At 34.2% G+C, this 17,104-nt stretch overlaps 1 protein-coding gene across 2 annotated transcripts; it reads right to left on the minus strand.

Moving 5' to 3' along the window:
- Positions 1 to 418: 418 nt before the first annotated feature.
- LOC137401609 (uncharacterized) lies at positions 419 to 16,896 on the minus strand. 2 transcript variants are annotated; one of them, XM_068088043.1, is made up of 9 exons: positions 16,762 to 16,896; positions 13,575 to 13,749; positions 10,486 to 10,642; positions 9,965 to 10,148; positions 9,190 to 9,380; positions 8,227 to 8,397; positions 4,750 to 4,858; positions 2,640 to 3,377; positions 419 to 970 (listed from the first exon to the last, which is right to left on the minus strand). In XM_068088043.1, exons 2-9 carry the CDS (start codon positions 13,736 to 13,738, stop codon positions 834 to 836), a joined length of 1,851 nt encoding a protein of 616 aa, XP_067944144.1. In that variant the 5' UTR covers positions 13,739 to 13,749; positions 16,762 to 16,896; the 3' UTR covers positions 419 to 833. The 2 variants fall into 2 exon arrangements, with proteins under 2 accessions (XP_067944144.1, XP_067944145.1); XM_068088044.1 differs by having other exon boundaries at positions 16,766 to 16,857.
- Positions 16,897 to 17,104: the final 208 nt, after the last annotated feature.

Here is a 17,104-nt window from a genome sequence, read left to right on the forward strand (position 1 = left end):
GTTTTGGCTGTCTTAACACAGAATCTAGTAGCTCGAACTGACGGCCGAAAGTGAATCCACGGCTTTCTTTGCTTGAGAACAGTATGCTCTGCCATCATACCACTATAAGCTTATTTCATAGCCAGTTTGCCGTCTTTCAGCTGAATAACTTTGTAAACTATAATTGGTTGCGCAGAGGGTAGACCAACATAGGTAATTTAATAATTGGTTGTGTAGAGGGTGGTCAAACAAAAGTGATCATATAATTAGTTGTGTAAAGGGTAGATCAATAGTTGTAGTTCTATAAATGGTTGTTTAAAAAGCAAACTAACAGAAATAATACTATAATCGGGTGTGTAGAGAGAATGCCAGCACAAGTAGTTCTATATTCGGTTGAGCAGAGGGCAGACCAAGGGAAGTAAATTAGTTTTAAGTAAAATCTAGTTAAGTAAAGTATATTTTTATTATTACTATATAAATTTATAAAATTGAGGGTGTTAAACCTTTCTAGTGGTTTGTAAATATAACATAAATTTTATCACTAAAACCATGCAGATAATGTTACATGATAATACAATTCGAACATTGACAATGTACAATCGGAAGCTCACGAAAGTAAATATGCTATATGCCATCATGTCGCAGGATGGTAAAATAAGTCTGCAGCTTAACAGAAGGTATAATTTAGCTGCTGCGCTACATAAAAATAATCAGTTAAAGATATGCACATAACCATTCAGCTCAAAATTTGACCTTAAATTAATACCAATACTACTACTTCAATGTAGAGTAGTCGGCCGTCATAGTTCCCGATTGTGATTATTGCCAAATGATGATCGATAAGAATGTGGTCTTTATTTCTCATTGAGACTATAGAAAAGCACCTTCTGGGTCTCCCAATTGGGTACAACTAAGGTGTTGCCAATAACACTTAGGCTATATATACTACCATTACTAATGTCATCATCTTTTATCTCTGACACTTTCTCACCTAAAATAGGAGCATAGGAATTTCTTATATATTATAATTGAACAAAAATTATAGTATGTTTATAGATCAGTGGAAAATTTACTCAAAATCCAATATTATCATGTGACAAGGAAACATAATTACATTCTTATCATTCTGAATTTACCAGTTATTCAATATTGCGGTTATAAAACAGCCCATTAATCTATGAAATTTATTAAATGTTCCTGTCTGTACATTGGTAATTGCTAAAAACTGACTAATTTTATGTGAACCTAGAAAATTTAATGAAGGCCTTTTTTCGTGTACTCTAAAAACTTACAATTAGAACTTCATTTCACATTGTATTTGATTAAAAGATTTGGCATCAAATTGTCTTTTTATGGGTCAATTTGTAAATTTGCATTTTATTAAATGCAAACTTTATAAGGATTACGTCAACATACCAACAACATTTTTCAGAATTTTGTTATTTCCGATTTCATCGTGGTTTTGGTTGTACCTCTAGTTAATCCGAACAAAAAGACTATAAATGTTCAAAATTGGCTTGAAAATATTGGAGTAAATAACAATGAAATAAACTAAAGCTGAATAGGCAGTTTGCCATTTACAAAAGCATTGCCAAAAAGTGTTAGTAGAAATAAAATCAGAAGAACAACCTCTTAAAATATAGCTCACACAAAATAGCACAACAGACCCTCTTATAAGGTAAACATCCTCTGACATGAAATCCACATAACATTAAAATTTTATGCCAAGTTGGTCTTTTTTATAATAAATTTTTAATTTTTTTTTAAACTTTTTTTTAATAAATTCCATGTAATTTAAAGCGTAAAGTGAAGTTCTCAACCTTGAGCCTTAATGATATCAGTTTTCATTTGTGACATTCGCAAGAGAAAAAGACGTAAGATCCACGAAGTGGGACAATTAACCACAAAGAATAAATGACTAGCTGTACAGTTACTCAGAAATATCTAATGGTATTAGAGTTTTGGTCTAATGCGTTGAATGTTCCAAGTTGGTGTCTCGTTGAAAGATATTGTTTATCCTTACCAATAAGCCTGGTTTCGGACTGTTGAACAGAACAAGAGACCCACTAATTATGTAATAATGATATATTTTTGTTTTATTTTACTTTAGACATATATTATTTTGCAGCATAGACCATGCTGTCTAGAAAAAAATTAAAAATTGACTTAAAGTGACATTGAAGGCATGTGCTTGCGTTTAGTTAATTTAAAATTAATGTAACATTGGACCCGAAGAAAAGTGAGAAAAAAGAAACAAAATGAAAGTTTACAATACAAACAAATGATCTGACTGTTACTGCAGTCAGTAAATTTAATAGTTATGTTCATATGTTTCCTATTTGATTGGCTAATAGCATGAGTTTGAAATAATCTTTGAGTAATTTAGAAAATTTAAATGCATTTTATGGTCTGTTTAACGTAGGATTTCCATAATATAAACGCTCTGAGAATGAATTAGTTAGGTTGTAGTGTCATGTACTATATTTATGACCACTCATTATCCTGATTTATGCTTTAAGACTAAGACCATTAAGCCAGCAGTCATGAATGGCAGCCCACAAAACTGGTTTTAAATTATTACATCTTGTGAAAGCTACCGCTAACTGGTAATTCCACTGACACAAGATATGAAAAACTTTCCCTTCAAGTAGACAACTTACCTGTCTCGTAGCTGAGTGTGTAGATGCTATTGCTTGCATGTGCGGCTACCAGTATGTAGTCTCCATAGTGCACAAGGCCTTTTGGACGATTGGAATGGGTGAAAGTCCACATGACTTTCCCAGTGTTGATGTTAAATCTGAAGACTTTCTTTGTACTATGGTCAGCTATGACCACATCATCTCCATTTCCAGTGCATATCGAGACCTGGTTATTACTCAAAAAGGGACAGCTGACCTTTCGCAGAGTCTCACCAGTGAGGGAATAAATAGTTAGTCTTTTCTTAGGAGGGTCGGCAACTGCTACACGACTTGTGGCTACAGTCAGCATGCTACAGTAATAGTCATGATATGGGTGCTGCCAAGTAGCGATCACTTTTCCAGACAAATCGTACACACCTAATTTGCGAGGCTTTTCAAAAGACAATATGTATAGTCTGTTCTCATGGATACTTATGGACTCAACACGGCCAGAAGTAGAGATGAATGAGTTATGCAACTTGTGGTTGTTGTCAATCCTGCTGACTGTGCAATTATTTAATCCTACATAAGTAACTCCTTCATGCTGACATACTGATAAAGGCCTGGATGGTGGTGTTATGGAATTAACTAGAGTTATAGATTTAAAAAGGGATCGAGCTGAAGGAGAACGGTGTGGTAGAAAAGCTGCAAGATCCTGGTTGCTTTTAACTACGATGTCACCAGACGAAACTATCTCTAACTCAATCTCACGATTTTCACCTAAAAATATAATTTTAGAATAAAATGCCTACAAAGTGCTATAGAACATTTAATTACAGGCTATGCATCGTACCATAAAAGAGCAGAGGCAGGCTACCTAATTACTCATTGGCTCAAATCGTCCACCAGAAACATTAGAAGGTTTAACTGATTAAATTGTGTGTCAAGAATATGACAATAATACAAATCCAGAGTATTGTACCATTTGACTAATATGTAGAGGTGATAAACACTTAAGAGTAGAAGAAATACAAGCTATGCAGACAAAAATATTTTAGCAGTTTAAGATATTTTGGTCTGAGAGCATAGCATGCATGTGTAAACTGTATAAAGTTTAAGTTTGGTCTTGAGTAAAAATATTTTATTCTGAGAACAGAGCATGGGTGTCTCCATATTTTTATTTTGTTTATAGTTTATGTTACAAAAATTGCTCACAAAAACTTTAATATATATCATAAGCTGTTTTTAAGTATTGGCAAATGGAAAACTAGAAAATATCAACTATTTTACTACGATTCATTTTTACTCTGACAGGTAGGGTAGAAGTGTAAGTAAAGCAGGGTTCCCACCAGCTGATTTCATGCCACTTGTCTGGATGTTTTTGCCCATTGACTGAGAACCGCCTCATATGAAAAGAGCAAACAAGCCCAAGACTGATTTTGTTCAGATACAAAAATTGCTGCACCTGATCGGTAGACGATTCTAGGCCAATTTTCAATCTGAGTAGCCTATGAAATCACTTTCACAGCAAATTACCCATTTTCATTTAACATTCAAGTGAACACCATATATTTGTTTACACATTTGTGCATGTTGTTTTCATAGCTTCAAACGTGAATAATAATTCTGTTGATGACAATTGTACATTTCCACAGCAATCATTTAGTTGATAGCATCGCTGAAAGGTGTTATCAACAGAATTATTGCTCATATTCAATCATTATAGCAACAACATAATAATTGACACATCGGCTTCAATTATAATGTTGTTGTTACCATAATTAAAGCAGATGATGTTCGCAAAAGATCATCTTTCTTTTAGTTGTCCATTATTAATGATGAACTGAGCAGTACAAAATGATTGGTAAACTTGCTAAAACTTCCACAAGAAACTTTGCAGAAAACAGTCAAGGAAATGTAAAGCTTGACTCATTAAACATATATCAGCTAAGGCTTTATGGCCATGCAAATTAAATGGCAAACCACCAGCACTTGGACCAAACTAGTCCTTGTGTGAACGAAAAATAATTGGCTGATATCTTCCATGAAACTATTCATATACTGACCACAAAAACTCTGTTTGCAAACCGCCAGGTGTGTACTCAGTTTGAAATTTTACTTTGTATTATTTACTGCGATGACTTTCTCCTACCTGTCTGCTTTAGTTTTAGTTGCTCTTCTACTTCCAGTCTAGGCAACTCTTCCACATTAAATTTGTCCATTTGCTTTTTTAGCTGATTGAAGCCTCTCACAATGTCATCCTAAGCATTATACAATAAATGAATAATTATAAGTAAACTGTATAGTCAATATATACATGTATATATCTATAATTATCTATATATATCTATATATCTCAAAGTCCATCTGTTTTCTGTTTTCAGTATGTCCAACTATAGTTATTAAATTTTTGATATTAAAATTCCGTTTTAGAATGGATTCGAACTCGTAACGATTGCATCGACCAGTTCTTTATCTGGACGCTCTACCACTGAGCTACATCACTATATCGATCAGCTAGGTTTTCATATACCGTATCATGCACGCGCTAACTATTTTAGCTTCAGGTTTTTCACCAAAGATTTTGAGATTTGTTTGCCTCAGAAATCGAACATAAATTGAGTTCTTGATCAAACCTCTTCAAACCAAGTTTTTGATCTCCTCTACCGAAGATATTTGCTCTTGCGATAACCTCTCCAGTCGAGTTACCCTAAACTGTTTTGGAGGAGGATTATCCTTTAAAGATGTGAAGTAAACGTGTCATTGCTGTTTATATTTGTTTTCCTACGGCTTCTGATATAACTGATGTGTTGCATTTTTTGCTGTTTCTTCATCAATTTCTCCAAATTTTAGTACTGTATCTTAACATTTAATGTTTTTGGTTTTTTAAAAGTTAAACCTACCTAACAGTTTACTTTTGTTTTCTTTTTCCATCATCATAAACATAAAATCCTTTTATTAAATTTAAACATGATCTCTATCTACCCGTTTCTATTTATAGGGTACAGTACAGTTTATGGTGTAAAATGTTGAAAAAATGCTTCACTGAAGCTGTTTTCTCGCCTTGGAATTGATTAATATTTACATAAATTTTATCATAATGGGGAAAATTGTTTTGGATCTTGAACAACTCGGTTTTCAAACAACCTTGTGGAATAAATTATGTTCAAGAACCGAGGTTCCTCTGTATGTTGTTAAAAAATCTTCATCGCTGAAAGTTAGGAAATTTTAAATTTACAGGGTTCTGAAAACCTTTAAAGTTGCTTTTTTTAGTTTTAATTTAGTTTTCTTGCACAAAAATCCTTTCCTAATGATATGAAGTTTAAAATTTACAAGTTTTTGGAAAAGTTTGAAAACCTTTACAGTTGTTTTCATTTTCTCTCTTAATTTATTTCAACTACACAAAACACTTCTCCCATGATAGGTACATGTAGTTTGAAAGTTAGAATGGCAAATGTTGTTGTATGTTAAAAACATATCAATTTTCTGTCCGAAGACTTTTTTAATACCTGGTTAACACCGGGTAGCACAGCTAAGTTATATATAAAAATTGAAAATCTGTCGTCGTTTGCTCTGTCCAGCTATAGCTATTAAAATCTAAGACCGAAAGATTTGCTTTTGGCTAGATTTACATTAATTTCCTCTTTTTGTTTTTTCAGACAGCAAAATCTATTAGGCGAAGCAAAAATATTATAAGATGTTTTGTCTAAAATAAAGTAAAAAACTTCTTTACTATAATAAAAGCTTTATCTACTTGTATTTGTTCGTTCGTTTATCCATTACCATGTATCAAATTTAGGATATATAATAGCTTCCTAGGATACTATAACTCCTGACAACTGACAACACTAACACTCTAACACCTGGGCTAATTGATCGCCTTCAAGTATTTATCTGACACACTGCTTTATCGACACATGACGATCTCTCCAGGCAATTTAAACTGCTAGAGAATTGGTACACATATATAACAGAAATCATTTGTAATTTTCTCTGCCGATTTTGGCAAGATAAAGAACTATACTTCCAGGCTAACTACAAAATTTTTCTTATTTGAGTCAAATTTGAAACTTGCCCAAATTTGACACTTCCCGTTATATCAAACTTTTATGTAGAACAAATAATTAACTTTACAGAAATTATTTACATTATTTTAAATTTACGTTACAAGAGGTTTACATTATAGGAGCATCTAATGTAAAGTCATACCTCGACATACAAATATAATGTGTTCCGGAACTAAGCTCGTAAGTCATTTTACTTGCATCTCAAGGCACTATTTCCTGTTTACAATCATGAGGTGAAAATTAATTCATTACAATAATGTGAGAACGCCACCCAAACAGGATACTACGATGAAAAAACGTGTTTTTAATTGTTGTACTTCAGTACTTTCAATACCTGTTTAGTTGTTATTGTCTGCAAACACCTGTAACACCACTATGTGCACTACTGTCTGCATTTTTTCCATCTCAGACAGACATTGTGGTTAACAGCTGCCTGAAAGAAACTGCAGAGCAACGAGTTAGGTACACCAAACTGTTGTGAACTTATGTAAAAGAAATTCCGAACTTAAGATCAATAAATTTAGGTTACTAAACACAAACTTGAAGCAAATCTCTAATCTTTTACAAAACTTACTTTAATTTCGTCATCATAAATTTCAATATTTGTTTTCGATTAAGCGGTTTTTGCTTTGTGTTGGCTATAGCTTTTAGCCAACCTAAAAAAACCTTTTTTCAATCTGATTTTAAGAGAAGGACCAAGTGATGCTTAAAAGCGGTCTACTGCATACTTGACAGTATAGCGTATCGGCTATCGATATGACTCATATCTCAAAGAAGAAACGTGCTGGAAAGTAGTCTCTTATATAGAGTTTCTCCAATGTTTGGGCACTCATATGTAGAGGTATGACTGCATATGCAAATGTGGCAAAATTAAGTGTGTCTAATAACATAAAACATTGTGTTTAGATTTGTATCAGAACATATATTGATATGTGAACATACGATTTTTTAACCTAAATAATGTATGTGCTAGAGCTGAAATGCCTAACTACTGTATGAACGTTGGTCAATTGTCATATTGTCTGGTGCTTCAAACCATTCAATTTTCTGTGATGATAAAATAGTTTGATTACAATTTTTGATCTTTTATCAAACATATTTTTTCTATATTATGATATGGCAATCTGTAGCCTAAAAAAATAGGTATTTATCAAAAGCCTTTTTTAAACAGAGTTAAGTAAAACCAATACGTTCTTTAATATTTGTACATACATGTAGATTGGCTTTAGGAGGCAATTTTATTATTTGAACTCATGTTCCACCTTATTCATGTCATCTTATTATATTCTTTTTGTTTTTTTTTTCAGCTTGACTTTTTGTAAATGACTTCTTTATTAAATTGAGAATGTTTTACTCTCTACAAAAACTACGACAGTAAGCAACTTGGCATACTGTACAGGTACATAATAAGGGAGCTACACAGCTATGTTCCAAAAATTGACACTCAGGAAGAACATTACGATGCCATAACTCGTCTATTGCAAGCACAGTATTAGATACATCTCTTTAGGTAGCCATCTAAAATTTTTAAGTTTCTTGCAAGTGTTCAACTATTCACTTACTGGTGGAAAATGTTTGATTTTAGTCTCCAACATCTCTCTATAATTCCTGAGACTTTTCCACTTGTCAAGTACAACATCCTCCAGGAAGTCACTAATTTCTACTTTAGATCTCTGCCTGTTTTCAACCACTTTTTTCTCCAGCTCATCATACTGCTCCTTTAGCGAGTTTATCTACAGTTATAGTTAACTCTGATACTACACATGAATATGGATATTGCTCAGACTGTTATTCTGTGTTTAGAATATATATAATATGCAACCACATAAATAAATGACAATTTTTTGTTTGTCTGTAATCTGTATGTCATGTGTCCAAGTCAAGCGATAAAGTTAAAGATACAAACTGAAAATCTGTGTCGCACTGGAATTGAGGTCGAAACTTTCAGTTCTTCAGACATACGTATTATCGATTAAACTACCTGTTTAATTGGCCATGCTATTCAATTATTGAAATCACATGTATTACACCTGCCAATTTTCAATGTTGGTTGGTTAAAATAGCACACTAAGCATTTCGGCTAGCACGCTTGAAGGTCTTAACTGCATGAGACATCACGACACAACTTTTCCTATCGCTGGCTTCGGAGGGATGAAGAGCGCTAATATTATAGTAATGATATAAAACAGTTTAAGTTACTAGCTTAAGTTAACTGAAGTTATTGGCTAAAAAGCTTAGCGAAGAACAACTAAATTACTAGTCACTGTTAATAAGCTGGTCTAAACATCGAGTGAATGTGCAGCCAACGAAGCAGGAAATGTTTTTTCAACTAACTGTTTTAGCTATGACCTGAGCTTTTTTCTATTTTTCTATGCATTGGCCGAACTCGCACATAATTTTGTGACTTTGATTAAAACGCTTCTATACTCTCACTCTTTTTTATGTATAACTTAGACAAACTATAGTGAGTAGACAAGTATACAACAAGAATTCAAGGCAAACATAGACTGTTCTTTTCCGCCAACCTGCTCATCTCGCGTTCTATCTATCAGCTTCAGCATTTCTTCAGTCTGGCTGTCATATTCAGTTTGTAACTTTGATATTCGTTTGAACAAAACCTCAAACTGATTGTCTCTAGCTGAACTCTCAGCAGATATTGTGCCTGTGAGAAGTGTCAAAGCCAGGTCTTCCAACGGAACCAATGAATGAGAAGAACCTGCACCAAGAAGTTAACTTATTGTATACAAATCATGTAAGAGCAAAACTGATTCATTTTACATAAAAAAGGATGAAATGCTTGTTTTGCTTCATTACTCTCAAACTTTAGGAGAAAATACACATAAACACTGATACAATGTGATGGTGTAAAGCCACCCTTACTATACCTCAGGTTGGCATCAAAAATCATCTGATGTTCTGGGCTGATAGACATGTTTTACACATAACATATTTATGTATTATATACATATTTAAAATGTACATATAAATAAAATTATATTATTATAATTATATATTCAGTATAATATAATTGTAATATTATATAAAATATATATATATATATATTATGTAATACAGAAAATATATATTATATAATGATATAATAGTTCATTAACAGTGATATACAATATTATGTATTAGTATAAACATAATATAATGATTATATTATATATAGGATGTATTTAATACAATTTATCTTATAAACCATAAGATATATATAGTAAGGTTTATATATAAACACATATCAAAAATAAATCTAGCTATATTTTGAGATCTACTTACAGTCACAATAAACCTACATACCAGTGTCACAGGCTGGCAGGTCAGGAACACATTTCAGGCAGCTGAGCACATAGCAGACTTGACATCCAAAAACATATTGTAGGTATTTATGCTTGGGGCAAGTGCTGACTTTAGCTTTTTGCTGTTGCGTGAGGTACTCTAGTATTGTTATCTTGTGATGTTCCTCCAGCATCTCATCATGATACTATAGTATTGACAAAGTTATAACTTAGCGATTACCAGTATGAGCCTAGTTGACAGTCTCGTAGACGGTAGCCATTTGATTGATAATGAAAAAAAACTTTTCAAAGCACTGAGACAGTACTGATAAATGCTGTTGATATACAAATAGGTTGACTATGTGATATAAAATAACAAAAAAAAACCATTAACAAAAAACAAAATGTCAAGAGTAGAAGATAAACGGATTTTCAAACAATGTTGACAAGTGATAACGGGCCTAATACGACCAATAAACTTGTACTGTTGACTACCCTAGCCTTTGAACAATACCCAAATATACAGGAGTAGCAATAACATACCTCTAAATGAGCAGAGCAGAGTTTCTTACAGCAGTAGGTACAATAGCTTACAGCTTTTTTTCTTTGAGTGCTTTTTTTTAGACAAGCATCACAGAGTGTCTTGTCGGTTTTCAAGTCATAGGACGGAAGCTTGTCTGGTGGCATTTCAAACACCTGGCTGTTGTAAAAACCAATGTTTGCACTGTCATCTCAAACACTACCTTAAATGATATAATCCAACCTAGAGGATGATGTACAGTTGCAACACAGAGTCATAGCTATACTTAAAAACTGTTTGTTTTCCCAAATCGTATAAAAGCCACTGAACCTGGACATTTGTCACTCCTTGAAGGCATGATTTGCAAAAGTAAAGCACAAAGTTATTATATTTTCTGAATGGAGAAAGAAGATCACCTGTGATAAGCATTAGTAATTGGGAACTATCATGCATATAATACAGATTTTGGTATATTATTGGTTTTAAAGGCATGCCAATCCAATATAAATTACCCTCTCTTTTTACTTACCAAATGTTCAGCAATAATTCAAACTAACCTCTTCACAACTACCATAGCGATTAGAAATATTCATATAAGCAAACTAGTGTGTTTTCAGTAGTTTAAACTTTACGCCATGGATGCAAAGCCCCGAGTTATGATATCCCTGATATACGATATTTTTACCTTACAATGTGGACCATGGTATTTTTTCATCCCTCGCCACATTATATTTTTTTCACCATATCAACAAAAATGTCTTACAAAATAGAATTTGTGTTTTGGTGGGCTGAATACATCAAAATAACCAAGACATAAATATGCTGAAGTCCTTCTCACAATGCCTGAAAGAAATAAAATGCTCGTTCTGTTTCAGCTTAGCATTATTTTTCACAAGTTACAGTGAAAACAAAGCCAGAAACAAACAAGTGAAACAGTTAAGGCGGTTACAAAGTTTCAGTTTAGTTGATTAAAATACGTACTAAAGGTTAGCTTCAAGTATGTGTTTGGTAAGCTAAATTCATTCAAGTTAAAATCAACAAATATGTTATACGTCTGTCACAAAGGCAAGAATGCCTCACAGTACGTACTGCACATAGTACATTGTAATGTTACATTTATTGCAGATCATAACCAATAAATACACTGATGTCACAGTAAGAGACTATTTTTACAATAGACGCTCCTCTTACGTAAATAATCCGTTGCAGGAACTTTTACGTTATAAGAACAATAAAATACATGTAAATTGCCTAATCCGTTTGAAGATCTTTTCAAACTCACCCCTTTGGCCATGCAAAAAAGAAAAACTTTACTTAACTCTGTTAATTTGTAGGCTGTACCGTAACTGCAGAACGAGTGATTTACATCAACAACTTTTCTCCTTTTTATGATCACACTCACTGGTTTCATAGACCATGATTGCGGTAAATTTACAACAAGTTGATAAGGACTGCACGTTTTCAATGTTCTTTTACCACAATTTTTTTATTTTTTTAAACAGCAAAGTTTATTCTGCATTAAAGCTAATAACAATAATTTTTCATGTCTACAATAAGGCTAAACAGTAAAATCTATAACTATAAAAAGCAGTCTTTCCTGATCGTCGTTTATCACTATCCAGAGGTCAAGGTTAGGATAAATATAATTTTTGACGATACTCCAATTCGTGACATTAGGACAGGTAGACCGATGCTGTAACACCTGCACCACTCTATCACCTTTGTATTTAGGAACAATTGCGCAGCTATCCTATTTGCCTTTTTATCAATACGTTTAACGATCCACTTCGATGAACTAGAATGTCACGAAAGTTATATATAATAGATATAATGATAAACGCACAGCGGTTTTTCTTCCACAAGTGTGGCGAAATAAACTAACATTCAAATCGATTTTGAAAACATGCCCAACTTGACACTGTACGTTATACAGAATGTTTTACGTAGTAGGAAGAAAAACTTCACATACATTTTTTATGTTATACAGAATTTATGTTATAGGAAGTATACCTTATAGCAGCGTCTACTGTACTATATATTGACTGTTAAGGGGTGTTTGCAGTAGGTAATTCCTATGGGTTTCTATACGCCTCCATACAACATTATCGCCTAACGATGTGAACACTGGAACGAATTAAAATCGTATGACGAGTTTCAACTGTAATCTAACTGTAAAAATTTCTATCAGTTACCATTAGTTAAATCCTGTACATTTCTAACTAATAGGTATTAGTCACTCAAAAGTAGGACACCTTTAACCGATACATTTAACATACATACTAGCAACAACAAATAATTAGTTTTTAAGATGTTTCTGTAAGATGAAGCCTGAGAGATTTACCAGTTAATCATGTTGTGGTAACATAAGTCACTCAAGAGTGATCAAGATTATAATGGTCCATGAAGTGTGTTATATAAGAATATTTTCTGGAGCACACCATTAATATTCTGCCTGTCGAATCACTACAGAGCAACCACCGCATTTGAGATAAATGTTGGCGCAACTGCTTCTTTAATTGCCGCTCTCTCGATCGACAGACTTTTGGGAATACTTGTATGTCAAATGCTTTTTTTGTAGAATGGAATACCCAATAAGCTTTTGATTATTTACTTTATTTTTCTTCTAAAAATATGGAATCATGTTCAACAAGCTGTATAAAACAATGAATGACCTATCCAGTAAGTACTTTACTGAAGATTCAGAGAAACAATCCTATAATTCTTTTTTGCATATACTTATATAAAGGTAGGTGCTCCGATATTGGGCTTACAAAGAGGTACATATCTATACAAAGGCTCAGGCCAAAGCTTTTGCAGATGCAACCGTCAGCCATGCCTCTTCACGGTTGAAGAACACTTACTGACTAAATGATAGACTACTATGATGTAGCCCAAGGCAAAAATCTGAACAATTTTTCGTAAAATTGTTAAGAGCTGAAAATTCGACTCTGAACGATTCACAAGTACCGTTTTGCAGCTGCAATGAGTAGTTGAAAATCACTCATGACAAAATTTAGAGCGAGCTGAAGTTGATAGTGTCACAGCATCAGTTTATCTTATTTATCTTCTCGTAGTGCTAAACCAGTTTGAAATAATATAAACCATTACTAACCCACATCCGCTGTGTCCACACAGCAGCAGGTGTTTGCTTTCATAGTAGGTGCTCAAACAGGTTATACAGTGTATATGGTTACATGGTAGCACCTTGGGGTTGATGATGGTGTCACTTTTTTGGCAACAGAACTTACACTCAACATCTGCTGAAGTGTCAGCCATTTTTTACAAATCTAAAGATAAAACACGAAATAGTCTTAAACACTTCTCCTGATATTTATTGAAAATTATTCATTTTATTCTGGGACTATAAGCTAGAGCAATGCATAGCCAAAACCTTAACCACACAAACGCTAACTAAATTTGACGGAGTTTTTTGTTTGGATTGAGAACAAAAGTACAAAAAAAAATCAAATTTTGGGTAAACGATTTGTTTGATAATAGTAAATATTGGAGGTTTTCATGAGCTTCCGGTTTGAGGCGATCAAAGACGGGAGCCACCTACTTAGGAGCAAGTAAGCAGTAAAAATATAAGGCAAAAGTGGAAATAAAATTGTTTGAACTTAAGAGATGCACCCAAAGAGAACTTTGAGATGAATAAACAAAGAGAAACAAGCATCTAACTGCATTTTACATATCCTTCAAAAAATTTTCAAAAAGCTCATCTGGTATTTTTTGAGCTTTAAAAACTCAAATTACCTGAATTGGTGTCTTTAAATTTGTAGGTAAAGCTACGAACAATGTATTTTATTATATTTAACTTGTTTTTCTGTAACTCTATAGAAGCAGCTTTGAAGTATTACAACCTCAGACTGTACATGCTAGAGTAGCAAAAGCTTTCGTCAGCTGCGCAGAAAGTTAGCAAGCAATTGTAAATCCATATTTATAACAAAATTGAGAGGCATATAATAATAGCCCTCGTATAAACATGTTTTCGTTAAACTAATTGCGAATCCAAGCCATGAAGTACTTTAGCAACAGTGTTGATCTTTAGAGTACGTGCAAATTTGTCTACTTCATCGATCAGATACAAGGTAAAATTCACACCTCATCAAATAGTATATGAAATTAGTTTCGTAATGTTATATCATTTTAAGTGACACCCTAGTACTAATTTTGAGTATTTCATGCATCTCATTAACGTACGTCATTGGAATCAATCCCAGCTATCCCCGAAATGAGTGACTGGAAAAATGAATTTTCCATCAAAAGCAAATAATTTATGTTTCTTTTCTCGAATAGGTAGCAAAATGAATGCCTAGTGTAGTACATTGGCATGAAAGTTACAAAAAAGACTTTCCGCCACTAAAGCGAAGCAACAACTTGTTATCAGATAGTGGTGGCCCTGAGAAGGGCCAGGGGTGTGAGCACAGGCTACAGCTGTATGTGCACTTGCGAGTCCAGTAGCCCTAGAGAATCAGTGTCGCTAATATATGGGAAAGGTTCCTGAAGTGGCACCTTTGGCCAAGCCACTACGGGCTCCATAGATCGGCGGTTTTTAGGAGCTTTGTCTCATGCTGGTCGCCATCTTGGCCTCTGGAACTTCCGGGAGTATGGCTTGCAGTTTTGTACTGGGCGAGGCTTGGGTCGCCGGTTAGGGATGTGGGGCCCAGCTCTCTCCCTTTGGTTTGGGTGCCAATAGACCTTCGGTGGAAGGAGTCTTTTTGTGTGGCTAGTTTCTCATGGTTGTCAAAATAGCTGTCACAGAGAGTGCACCGATGAACATGCATGCGTTCATGACGGCGGAGTAAATGTGGCTTGCAATTAGAGAAGTTGCAATGCTTTCAATTGAGTGTCATGTTGGATGAAGCATAACAGTGAGTAATCTGGGCTTATATATGCAACCGGATAATTTAAATTGTGACATAGGCCAAACGTTACCGGAAATCAAGATGCTGACTAAGATCAGAACAGGCTAGAGTATGCCCGCTAGAAGGATTATAAGGCAACCGCTTCTTTGGACTCACAAGTAGAAAGTTAGCCAAAAGTAGAGAAATAATATTTGTTGATTGTTTGTTTTATTACTAACTCTCTTTCCATATTAATCAAGGCATTACAAATTTTTGGGCAAATTTTTATATCATGTATTTACTTGTACATAGCGATTGTTTTTTTAAAAATAACTGTCGTTTTAGCATACAAACTTAAACTACTCGTAACCACCAATCATATGTTGAGTTTGCTTCTGCTTGCTTATATATACAGTTGTCCTTGCATTAAAGAGGCAGTCGAAACTTGGCTAGTATAATTAGGCATACTATTATATGACAATAAATTTATTCAAGTACAACACATCTTCTTTTGTAACATATAAAGGTTGGCTTAAAAGGTGTGCTAGTCTGTATACAGTCTGCTTTCGGCTGTTATATAGAGTCTGATTTATCGGCTCTTTTTGGAGTTGCGCTGGTATATATACCAGTGCTGCTATCGGCTGTAATATATAAAGTCTGTATTATCAGCTCTTTTGCTGAGATTGCACTGGTGTTTATACATTCCGCTATCGGCTGTAGTATATAGAGTCTGTATTGTCGGCTCTTGTTGGAGTTGTGCTGGTTTATACACAGTGTGCTATCAGCTGTTATACTGACTCTGATTTATCGGCTATTGTTGAGATTGTGTTGGTGTATCCGCAGTCTGCTATTGGCTGTGTAATAGCGAGTCGGCATTAACGGCTTTTACACTGGCAGTGACGGAAGTATGGTTAATTTAGAGGTGCCTAAGCTACTATAACCAATCATCAGTTCCTGCTTGGCCTGGTTTGGAGTTGCCCTGATTTACTTCACCAGTTCTTTATTAAATTTTCTTTGCCAGTCAACAACTAGTAGATAAACAAAAATAATCACTTTACATCAAAATCATCAGTTAGTGATTGAATGCTGTGACAGGTAAAAACTAAATGCTGTGTTTATTGTGAACTAGTACCCTGGCAGTGAGAGCTCATTAGGTGTGTCGACAAAGCACAGTTAATAAGTATTCTCATAATTAGTCTGAAATTACAGCATTTGTCCGAGTAATGCAGCTGTCTTAGTTTCAGCTGATAAGCTGAATGTTATGAAACTGATTCTTGCACAAAGCAATATTTTATTCTAATCTTAAACGGTTGTTTCGGCAGGACAGACACAGCAATTGCTATAGCATAGATTGATTAGTGATGATGAACACGGGCAAAAGGTTAATAGTGATAGAAACAGTAGGCTATGGGTATCATATGCACAATTAACAGTCAAATAAATAAAAGGACTCACTCACAAGATCAACACTCTTTGAAGTTGAGCTAAACCGTTCCAAAATGCTGTGTGGAGTCCGCTAAGTGGTTCGCGCAAGTTAAGCCAAGCCTCATATGTAAATAGATGGACACAATTAAGCCCATTCCCAGTCAGTTGCTAACCTACTTATTGAATTGCCGTTCGATCAAGCGTGAAACACGTTGAGTAGGAAACCACAGGCTCTGTTTTCAATCGCTATATTGTTGCCAATTCTAACCGCGCGTTCTGCCTGAGTGAAAGAGTGAAAGTAGACACATCTTTCGGCTTCCGGAAAAGCACTGGAGGCGGATATCCAGTTACATCATTAGATCTAATACGAATT

Source organism: Watersipora subatra, chromosome 8 (assembly GCF_963576615.1).
Source record: "Watersipora subatra chromosome 8, tzWatSuba1.1, whole genome shotgun sequence".
NCBI classification, from domain to species: domain Eukaryota; kingdom Metazoa; phylum Bryozoa; class Gymnolaemata; order Cheilostomatida; family Watersiporidae; genus Watersipora; species Watersipora subatra.